The sequence below is a fragment of the Oryctolagus cuniculus genome, chromosome 9 (assembly GCF_964237555.1).
Source record: "Oryctolagus cuniculus chromosome 9, mOryCun1.1, whole genome shotgun sequence".
Lineage (NCBI taxonomy): Eukaryota > Metazoa > Chordata > Mammalia > Lagomorpha > Leporidae > Oryctolagus > Oryctolagus cuniculus.
The window spans coordinates 108557978-108570116 of NC_091440.1; the positions used below are offsets into that span (position 1 = coordinate 108557978).

The 12139-nt window shown below is 42.8% G+C and overlaps 1 protein-coding gene across 1 annotated transcript; it reads right to left on the reverse strand.

The window, feature by feature from the left end:
• Nucleotides 1-8504: 8504 nt before the first annotated feature.
• LOC100348279 (putative taste receptor type 2 member 33) lies at nucleotides 8505-12139 on the reverse strand. Its single transcript, XM_051835969.1, has 2 exons — nucleotides 11990-12139; nucleotides 8505-9206 (listed from the first exon to the last, which is right to left on the reverse strand). Exons 1-2 carry the CDS (start codon nucleotides 12137-12139, stop codon nucleotides 8505-8507), a joined length of 852 nt encoding a protein of 283 aa, XP_051691929.1.

The following is a 12139-nucleotide window of genomic DNA, read 5'->3' on the forward strand; positions in this document are numbered from 1 at the left end:
TGTTCATCAGAGAATGCCACAGTGGCTAATACCACTTCTGAGAATATATTTTTGCAACCATTCAAAGGCTATGTATACCTCATTCTTGAAAATTCACTAAAATCCCCTCCTTAAAATCTGCAGATATCAACTTTGCAAATGGATCATTCATATCTCTCTTCCTTAAATTTTTTGTAGAACCTCAGACAGCTCAGCTGAGCTTCACTCAGATGCTCTGAGCCTTGCACACTAGTAGATGAAAGTCTTTGTAGTTGATGATGAAGGAAATACTGAATTCTCATTTGGTCACATGCAAATAAAGACATTTCTTTTCCATTTTGCTCTTTAGCCATCAGCGCATTTTATTCTGGCAATTGTATTCTGACCAAGAAAAAAATAAAATATGAGTGCATATTTCCTAAAAGAATCATGGTGACATAGTGAATTCCTAAACTTTGAGGTTTCAAAACCCATAGATCACTGTATGGATCTGTTCATACATTTTCTAAGCTCTTTCTATAAGATGTCAAAGTTGTCAAATAATCTTATGCAGATTATTGTACCTAAAACAGATACTGAGAATATTGACTATGTATCATTTTACTTTTTACAAGGTTGTGCATCAACACACACATGCACACACACAGCCACACTCATTTTCCCCCATTCAAATCCTCTTCTCTTTCCATTCCTGCCATTTAGCTTTGACATTCTACAACATGTTTATGCATATAACACAGGACTTGTACTGTGATAGTCGTTTAAAGAATTGTCTAAAAATGTTTTCCTTTTTATATCATCATAAGTTAAAAAAGCAGTAAACTTCGCTAATTTTTAAACATACAATGAGAAGATACACACCTGTTGTTGCTAATAAATAGCTGAGTTTGAATGATATCATTTACAAGGCAAGAATCCTCTTCACTTTGTGCCTCTCCCTTACCCAGCAGTGCATACTCTTCCATCAACATCAAATGCCTTCAGATTTAATACCCCTTCCTTTGCCTCCCATCAACATCTGCTTTACAAACCTCATTAGAGGTACCATTCAGATAAGAAGGAAACATTGCTTTGTCAAGTAAAATGCGACACAACACGACCGACCACTCTTTGATAATCAATAAGGGAGATAGTAAGAGTTGAGACCAATGAAACAAATTCAGCCCAAGCTATCAAAGAAAAGTTTATTAAATTATATAAACGGCTTGCTTTCTTTTTTTAAACTTTTATTTAATGAATATAAATTTCCAAAGTGCAGCTTATGGTATAAACTGCTTTCTATACTTCTTTTTCATTGATCATCTTTAGATTCTAGGTTCAACCTTCTTAAGTATAAAGGGAGTTTTAAGAATGAAAGAAGAAAAATATAATAGCCAATCCACAGATTCAGACACCCAGGATAAAACTGAAATACTTCAAATCAAACTCAACTTCAAAAACATTTTTCCTTGGAGTTGGCACTGTGGGATAATGGGTAAAGCCGCCTCCTGCAACTCCAGCATGTCATATGGCTGCAAGTTCGTGTCTCTGTTGCTCCACTTCTGATCCAGATTCTAGCTAATGGCCTGGAAAAAGCAGCAATGGCCCAAGTGTTTGGGACACTGCCACATGTGTGGGAGACCCAGGTGAAGCTCCTGGATTCTAGCTTTGCCTTGGCCATGCCCTGGCGATTGTGGACATCTAGGGAGTGAACCAGCAGATGGAAGATCTCTATGTCAGTCTCACCTTACCTTTCTATAACTCTTACATTCAAATAAATTATAAAAAGTAAACTTTCCTTAATTCAAAGCCTGTAAGCAATAACTTTCTTAAAAGAATTTGGAAAAACAGAGAATTAAATATAATTGGTGATCAGTCTTCTACTTTGGTTAAACTATAGAAATAAATTTTCTAAGATTTTCACCTACTCATATTACATTTATTACATTTAATATACTCCAGTACTAATTATGGCAAACGCACATAATTTACACTGAATATATATTGTTAATCTTCAAATTTACTGACTGGTTGTTTTTATAAGGAATCTATGTGCTCTTTATTAAACATAAAATAGTAATTCATGATGGAATAAACTGTGACCCAAACCTACATGCTTAATATGTGATTTTGAATTGAATGATTTTACCATCCAAATACTGATGATTCAAAAATTAAATGTAAACACACCATGGTAATATATTTAGTTCAAATCACAATGGAAAATAGCAATGATTATCTGACAAGCAGACAATTCTAAATGATACAAAACATGTTTATGACATAAACACGTCCACCAGAAGATAACACAGAATATTTATGCAAAATGCTCTTAATACACATGGATTCATAACTTTAATTTTTAAAATTTTTATATAATTTATATAATGTGAATAAATTTCATATAAACAAATTTAGGAGCATGTTGATAATTCCCACTCTACCCCCTCTATCACCCATCTCCTATTCTTCCTCTTCCTTCCTTCCTTTATTCTTTCTTTTAATTTTTACAATAGCATACTCTCAGTTTATTTATAATCATAAGTTTAACCCTCCACTAAGTAAAGAATTCAACAAATAGTAAGAAAATAACTATTCCTCAGCAGTGGAGACAAGGGCTATAAACAATAATCTTACTAGTTTGGAATTATTAGATTCCTTGCATGAAAAATACTATCAATTTTCCATATGTTTACATAATAAGCTTTGTAAAATAGTTCCTTACGTGTGCTTTTAGAAATTACACATGTAGCCGGCGCCGCGGCTCACTAAGCTAATCCTCCGCCTTACGGCACCAGCACAACGGGTTCTAGTCCCGGTCGGGGCACCGGATTCTGTCCCGGTTGCCCCTCTTCCAGGCCAGCTCTCTGCTGTGGCCAGGGAGTGCAGTGGAGGATGGCCCAAGTCCTTGGGCCCTGCACCCCATGGGAGACCAGGAGAAGTACCTGGTTCCTGCCATCGGATCAGCGCGGTGCTCCGGCCGTGGCGGCCATTGGAGGGTGAACCAAGGGCAAAAGGAAGACCTTTCTCTCTGTCTCTCTCTCTCACTGTCCACTCTGCCTGTCAAAAAAAAAAAAAAAAAAAGAAAAAGAAAAAGAAATTACATATGTACCTATCAGGTAAAAGCCTGTAGCAAGTATAAAATGTTACTAACCCCACGATTTTTTTTTTTTTCTGCTACAAGAGACAGTGATCCTGATACTGATTGTGGGACTGAAGTCTTCCTGACTTTCAGCCTGCAACTCATCTGCTACATTGAAAAATGGCCCCGTTTTAGCTTCCTGTTGCCAGAGTCGGAACAAATGAATTGTTTGGAAGATAGATCAATACAATAGCACAATAGCACAGAAAAGCAAAAGGATCTGTTTACTCTCAGCCTATTAAATCCCCAAACTAAAGAAATTACAGAAGAAACATCAAACAGCAAGAAGACAGACTGCAGTTTACAAGTCCTTTACATGGACCTTTGTACTGGGAATCTGAGGATCCTATGCCAAGGAGCTGCCATCTTCTTAACAGCTACAAAATAATACAGTAGCATCACAGAACAGATATTTCATAAAAGGTGTGAGCTCTACTAGAATAAGAATAGGTATATTTGAAAGGTGTACAATACCTGCCAAGTTGGTCTCCGAGTCCTGTTTCTTTCATGTCCATTCAGCCTCATAGTCTCAGCTACTTTTATCAGAGCAAAATTAAAAACACACTAAAATCCCAGGCATTACCAATATAACTGCCTTGTTAATGTTCCTCCTGAAGTGAAGAAAAATAAAGGCAGAGGTTTTGACTAGATTGAGCAAATAAAATAAGCTGAAGCAAGTAGCCAGCGATTGCAGGCAAGAAGAACAACGACTCTTATTTGAATATTATTTAAAGGTGGATTAACCACCACTGCATCCTAATATGTTTAAATCACCCAAAGCAAAGCAATTCTGGAGCCTGGCAGAGTTGTGAGAATGCAGTCAACTCAGGAGAGTTTTTGTCTCGACTCAGGTATTGCAATTTACCAGGGCTAGGAAGATACTGGCAGCACTTCTAAAAACAAACTCTGTGACTTGGGTGGAAACTACACTGGTCAGTAAACTTCTCATATCAGGGCAGGGGAGAGGGAAGCAAGCATATTATCACTGGCTGAGATCCTGTAATATTTGAACTAAATTTCTATCAGCACGTGATACATAGATGTGCAATGAACTGCTTGACTTCTTTTAAATTCTATGACCAGCAAAGCACAAGGCATGCTGATGGATGAGTTCAATGTTGTGTCTATAAAAAATCATTACAAAAACAGTGTGAAAGAACTCCTATTCCTGTAGGTAATATGCTTGCCATGAGCTAGAATTTCACAGCTGACGTTTGAATGAAAGCTGAATTCTCATTTGAGAGTATGCAAATGAAAAATTTCTTACCTTTCATTATTTGCAGTTTTTGCCTTGTCTAATTTGTGCACAATTTGGTTTCATGAAGTTTAGGTGTCAGCCAGGAAAATAACACATGGAGCACACTGAAAATGTCTACATAAAGAAAAGAGCCATAGTCATCAGGAGATGGCCTTACTGGTCCATGGCCACTCAGAATTTATTTTAATAAAGACAGTAGATTCACATAGAAAGGTTTAAAGTAATTATTACATAGGATTTCTAAGCTTTTCCTGTGACAGGAGAGTTCGGAGATGGCATTTACCACATCTGAGGACATTGCTCTGACCCTTTTATGAAACAACCCAAACGGCGCTAGTTAGACCCAGGGTCAGAGAGGGCTCCATAGCGGGTGCAGACAGTGGCACAAGCTGCCCTTCCCGTTTTGCGAGGTAGCCAAGTAGATTCTAACTGAGAAAGGCATTTAAAGTGACAAGAACCTTGTGACTGTCTCTGGCAAACCACATAGGATATGGGAGAGCAAAACTCCAATAAATTATTGTAAGACCATACCCTCTTCAGCAGAGGAGTGCTCTTTCTGAAAAAAAAAATGGCAAGATCAGAGCATGAGGTCCCCAAAATACCTGACACTGCCCCTGGTCAGATCAGACCCTCTAAAGTCAGCCATTACTGGAGAGCATGAGAACGCTTGAGTGGCACAAGGGTTAGACTGGATTAGCACAGATTTTTGTGTATATCCTCAGATTCCCTTGACTATTTTGTTTTCTCTTCTTCGGTGTCTTGCCTGACCAAGATCATGCTTGTGTCTGGATTTGAATAGAACCCTACCCTGGGAGCATGAGGTCTGAATTTTTACATGACCACCAAGGAACTGGATGATGTAAGACAAAAGCAGAGATGTTAGTTCTGCTTCAGGTAAACCTTGTACAATAGGAAATAGAAGACAGAAGAGAATAAAGAAGATGAGTTCGCACTCCTTTTGTGGCAGAGGCCTCTGTCTTTTAATTAGATTTCTTTCTAGAGGCCTTTCCAAAGTTAGAAAAAGAAAAAGGGAGGCATCTGTCCTGGGAATGAAATGTGGTTGTTACCTGCTTACCTATGAATGCTCCATTTGTAGTCCCTATTTGCTTATATGTAACCATTTTAGGTCCTGCTTTTTAGTACAGAGCAATGATGTTAACTCTTGCCAGAAAGCTTACAGCTCAGTATGTGTGTGGGGTAAAAAAATCTTCCATAACTATCCTCACATGGGCAGTATTGTATCAATTCTGTGGCTGCCATGTAACATTAGAATATCCAATCAAATGTATGCAGGTAGCCATATAAGGGATACAAAGTGGCTAAAACTATAATGGAAACTAAAACTATAAGGGAAAACTCTTCTTTGTTTGGGGCTCAGGATTTTGGATAAGAAACTCCTCCTGGGCCTTATGCTGCCATAATAAAAGACTACTTCCTGTTAAGAGGCTTTGGTGTCTTGTCTTAGTATGTGAATCCTGCTATAATTTCACTTCCATGGCTAATGCTAGACGGTTTCCTTGGGAAACTTTCCCAGGACAATGGTGCAGATCAAATGCACACAGGAGCTGACTACCATGCTGTCTCTCCCCTGATGGTGAAGTTGTCACCAGAGGACTCATACATCACATCACATTGCATTTTCTGTTATTCAAAAATGGCAAGATAGGGTTGTCCTTATTGCACATGGAAATTTACAAAAGCATTGAAAATAGGTCATGGTCATGTTTCTTTCTTTATTCAATAGTAGAAATGTTTTTTCGATAATGTTCGCTTACTTATATTAAATTTAATATTTGTATTTCTTATTTATTTGAGATGTAGAGTTACAGACAGTGAGAGGGAGAGACAGAGAGCGAGGTCTTCCAACTGCTGGTTCACTCCCCAAATGGTTGTAGCAGCTAGAGCTGAACCCATACAAAGTCAGCAGCCAGGCTTCTTCTGGGTCTCCCACATGGTTGCAGGGACCCAAACACTTGGACTACCTTCCACTGCTTTCCCAGACCATAGCAGAGAGCCGAACCAGAAGAGGAGCAGCTGAGACAAGAACCAGTGCCCACATAGGATGCCAGTGCTGCAGGCGGAGGATTAACCTACTGCGCCACAGCGCTGGCCCCTAAATTTAATATTTTTAGTACTGTTTACAATACACATATGCAAAATTTACTCCAAATATATTTCTCACTCTTTAATTGTGCTGGGTGCATATTTTAATACTGGAACTTCTATTTGATTTCTGTTAAATATTAATTTTTAAAAGATTTATTTATTTTTTTTTTTTTTGAGAGGAAGAGTTACAGAGAGAAGGAGAGAGAGAAAGAGATCTTTCATCCGCTGGTTCACTCCGCAAATGGCTGCAATGTCCATGGCGGAGCCAGGCAGAAACCAGGAGCCAGGACCATCTTCCAGGTATCCCATGCGAGTGCAGGGGCCCAAGCACTTGGGTCATCTTCCAGTGCTTTCCCAGGCCATTAGTGGGGAGCTGGGTCAGAAGTTGAGCAGCCATGACTCCAACTGGTGCCCATATGAGATGCCAGCACCACAAATGGAGGTTCAACCCACTTACATGACTGGTACCAGCCCCTAAATATTAGATGTTCATGGGATAAAATCTACCTCAAACATCCACCCACCACAGATGGTTTTGAGCTGAATGTTCTTATTCTAATCTTGGAAGTTCAAACAATGAAATACAAACACACTGTAATGCATGTGTGTGGCACAGATTGCAACAGAAAATTGCAGTGACTATCTGCAGTAACCATCTGGGATAAGTTGACATTTCTAAATAATGCATAAATAAGAACACAAATTCTTCAATTCAAAGATAATAGATGTAGTATGAAATACATATGGTTTTATACTTCTGAAAACTTTATTGCTGTACTTTATATAAGTAAATGTTTTGCATGAAAAAGGATAGAGTATTATCAATATGATTTTATAATTATACACACCCTCCTTGATATCTTTTTACATAGTAAGTTTTATTTAAAGGTTTTTAAAATATACCTTTAGAAATTACACAAATACATACATTGTAGGAAAGCCAGTAGGAATTATAAAATGTTCCAGTACATACAGCATTTATAAATTATTAAAAATAAATAGATATTAGGCTAGTTTATGATATAATTAGTTTAACATCAGTGAAGCCATTTGGAGTAAGTTGATGTAAGTCCAGACAATAATATATGATTTGTAGCGAAAAAGTTCTTGAAACAGCATTTACTTGTCTGTGATAGCTGGACAGTGGGGTCCATAAGGAAGAAAAAGTTATTTTCCAACAAAAACGTGTTTTTATGAGGATATAAAAGCAGAAAGTTTCAAGCACTAGTGAGCAGGCAGGCTTGTTCCGCGGAGCCTCTCCACACGAGACTCAAAGAAAAAGAAACCCCATCACAGGACTTGGCGGGAGCTCTCCCCTGGAAGGTCGCCGGTGGGGAGTTCCAGTAGCAGGAGCCCGTCTGGGTGAAGCAACCAATTCTCTGGCTGGCCACATGGCCTTGCACGGAGGGCAGGGCTCCTGGCTGCTCCAGCGTTAGAAGCCTCCCCAGTGAGAGGACAGCAAGCCAGCAGGACTGGCAAACACTGGGCTGTAAAACGGCTGCAGGACCGAGACCGTCACAACCAGCAAGCCAGCCTGGAGGGCCTGCACCGGAGGCCCTGGAGCTCTGAGACCAACTCAGCCAGAGGGCTACACCCAGGGTCATCACGCTCCCCGGCCATCTGCAATTCCAGCGGCTTTGTGCACCTTAGAGAGCTCGCTCTCTCTCTCTCTCTCTCTTTGTCTCTCTCCATTGGACATATTACTTAGATTGTGTAATGTCATGTAACGTGTGACAGCTTAGTGTGAATAACAGTGTGGAATAATATCATATTGTGTGCTGAAGTACTGTGTCTCCCGACGGGCCCCTCCTCTCGGAGATCTAAGAACCTGTGCTTACTTTCGCAATATACGACTAACGCAGGTAGCCTTAGGTAAACTGTGTGGGGACCCCAGCCTGGCCACTTAAGGAGTCCTCAAGGGTGTGAGTCCCAGTGACTTGCAGGAAGAAATTATACTCACTGCTCCATCTTATGGCACTTAAAACATACAGCTTTCCCTTTGTTTTCTGCCAGAACACACAGAAAGTCCCAGACACTGATCTACAGAGTGAAAGGCATCCATTCTTTCAGCTTGTACATGACCTGCCAAAGCGTTAACAGAAATGCCTGGCTAAGCCTCCTGTTTACCAAAATCAGTAGAAATGAATGACTTGAAGGAAAGAAAAATGCAATAGCAAGGCGCAGAGAGAAGAATATTTTGTTCTGCAACTTATTAAAATTCCAAACCGATACAGTAGCAGAAAGAAAATGAATGGCAAACAGCAAGAGAAAAGAGACCACAGCTTGCATCGCTCTTACGTGGACCTTGGTGCTGGGGTCTTGGAATCCTCTGCTATAGACCTGTATCTTCCTGACATGCTTATACAGAGAATAAATTAACAGCAGAAGACATATCAGTGCTGTAGCAAACGGTATAGAGTTGATTATGATAAGAATTGGAATATTTGTAAGGTGTGCCACGCCTATCCAGTTGGTCTTCAAAGTCATGTTTCCTTCATATTCACTTGCCCACATAGAATCTTCCATTTTTATCACAATAATACAAAACAAAATCACCATACTTCCCAGCAGAACTCCTAGGATTACCTTGTTAATGTTCTTCTTCAGGTGAAAAAAAATGAAGTTGGAGAAATTGGCTATTTTGAGCAAATAAAATATACTGAGGATAGTAGCAAGCCAGATGTTAAAATGGTTGGTTATTAACTCAAAAATATGGACAATAATTATTTCTTGTTTGCTGAACTGTGGGGAGCAATCCGGACTAGACTAAGTTACTCGAATTAAGACTTATTCTATGCATCTGCTCTCCCACAATGTGGCGTTGGGAGAGAAGTAAACAGCTTCCGCACAGCTGCCTCCAGTTCAACTGATAAACTGTAGGACTTGCTCCTGATTGGAGGAGAGCAGCGTACTCGGCGTGTGGGCAGCCGAGTTGGGATTGGCGGAGAAGGACTATAAAGGAGGAGAGAGACGGCATGCACCGGGAACATCTATGGGGAACATCTAGCTGAAGGAACACCTGTGCAGCCCCCGAGAAGAGCCGGCCGGTGGTGTGCCGCTCCCCTGCGGAAGTGGGGAATGCGGCCAGGGGGAACTGCCCTTCCACGGAGGTGGAAGGGATAGTAGCCAACCCGGGAAGAACCAGCAGCAAACCCGGGGAGGGCCGAGCAGACGAAAGAACAGCGCAGGGTCCTGTGTTGCTCCTCCACGAAGAGGGGGAGCGACATAATGGTGCCGTGACTCGGATATGAAGCCTAGGCAGGGTTTTGTGTCGTTCCTCCACGAAGAGGGGGAGCGACATAATGGTGCCGTGACTCGGATATGAAGCCTAGGCAGGGTTTAGTGTCGTTCCTCCACGAAGAGGGGGAGCGACATAATGGTGCCGTGACTCGGATATGAAGCCTAGGCAGGGTTTTGTGTCATTCCTCCACGAAGAGGGGGAGCGACATAATGGTGCCGTGACTCGGATAGGAAACCTGACTCGGATAGGAAACCTAGGACGGATAGCAAACTTAGGAGGGAAGAAACGGGAAGAACTGGGAAATTACCGGAGAGAGAGACTAGCAAACAGCCTAGGGAAAAGCCGGACGAAAAGGGTGCCGGAAGAAGCTATTGAAAGCCTAGGCATAGACTCGGATACGGACTACGGGGGGAAGCTGGGAGAAATCTCTAAGGTCGAAAGCGAAAGTGAAAGCTAGAACAAACAGACTCGGACGCGGACTGTGGGGAGAGGCCAGGAGAAATGAGGGAGGAATATCGTTGGAGGAAAGCTTGGGGAAACATACCGGGTAGAGAAAAATGTTAGGGAAATTGAAGCCGCGGGGGGCAGGCCGAGGCGGAAACGGAAGCCACTTTGGGGTTCTCAAGTTAGCCCGGGAATAGGGGGCGAAAAGTTGAAACCAGAAGCTGAAACGTGAGCCGGGTTGGGATCCGTCTGATTAGCCCGGGGAGCAAAGGACGGGAAGCCAAACCGTGGGGCGGAGACGTACGCTGGGTTGAATTCGCCAGGCTAGCCCGGGGAACTTAGATTGAATGCTAGTGGCGGACACGTGAGCTACGCTGTGTTACTCGCGGAAGCCGCCGCGTGCAGAGAGCACGGGGCGTGAATAGATAGGGAACGGGGCTGGCATAGGCCGTGGTTCAGACGCGAAAGGGTTAAGCGTGGAGACCGCGGAGCGCGCGAAGCCAAGCCGCGTAAAGCCGGGAAGCTGCGCAGATGAAAGAGGCGCGGGCTGAAGCAGCTCAGCTGGGAAGCCGCGGAGAAGTAGCCTCGGGGCGGGCAGCGGGAAGCTGCGGGGATAAGAGAAACAGAAGTTTAGAAGTAAAGTGAGAAAAATAGGAATGCTGAAAGATAGAAGTAAAATGGGAGAAATAGGAATGCCCGGAGATAGAGAAATAGAGAAATAAAAAGGCCTCCCTACAACACTGCAATGTGAGAGCTTGGATTCGGTCTGCCTAATCAAGTGAGGCGATGAGCACCTGCGGGCAGCTAGCAGCTTATGCGCCGCAGGTCACCGAAGACAGGCACGAATTAACATCAGTAAGGCTTCCCCACAATACAACAATATTAAGCTTGGATTCGGTCTGCCTGATTTAAGGCGGTAAGCGCCAGCAAGCAGCTCGACCAGAGTATGAGCTGCAGGTCACCGAAGATAGGCACAAACCAACACTAATAAGTCTCCCCCACAATAAGGCAATGAGAAGGCTTGGATTCGGTTTGCCTGATAGGTCTTGTAAGTCCCCTGCAGGCAGAGCAGAGCATGCGCTGCAGGGCACCGAACACAGGCACGCATCAGCGCCTAAAAACCTCCTCACAATGGCGAAGAGAGGACCCGGATTCGGTTTTCCTGATTGATAGGACTTGTAAGAGCCTGTGGCAACTCTAGCAAGTAGAGCAGAGTGTGTGCCGCGGGACACCGAAGACAGGCGCGTATCAACGCCAAAAAATAAAAAGAAAGGGGGATCTGTGGGGAGCAATCCGGACTAGACTAAGTTACTCGAATTAAGACTTATTCTATGCATCTGCTCTCCCACAATGTGGCGTTGGGAGAGAAGTAAACAGCTTCCGCACAGCTGCCTCCAGTTCAACTGATAAACTGTAGGTCTTGCTCCTGATTGGAGGAGAGCAGCGTACTCGGCGTGTGGGCAGCCGAGTTGGGATTGGCGGAGAAGGACTATAAAGGAGGAGAGAGACGGCATGCACCGGGAACATCTATGGGGAACATCTAGCTGAAGGAACACCTGTGCAGCCCCCGAGAAGAGCCGGCCGGCGGTGTGCTGCTCCCCTGCGGAAGTGGGGAATGTGGCCAGGGGGAACTGCCCTTCCACGGAGGTGGAAGGGATAGTAGCCAACCCGGGAAGAACCAGCAGCAAACCCGGGGAGGGCCGAGCAGACGAAAGAACAGCGCAGGGTCCTGTGTTGCTCCTCCACGAAGAGGGGGAGCGACACTGAACAAATATAGATTAAACCCAATGGAATTCCAGTGCATTAATGTTATCCAAAGAAATGCAGTTCTGCAGATTGCCAGAGTAGTGAGTATCCAATCAGCTGATGAGAGCTTTTTCCTCTTGACCCAGTCAATGCAATTCACCAGTATTATGAAGACATTGGCAAAATTTCCAAGGGCAAATCCTGCTATTACTAGTGTGGAAAAGATGCTTAGTAAACTACTCAT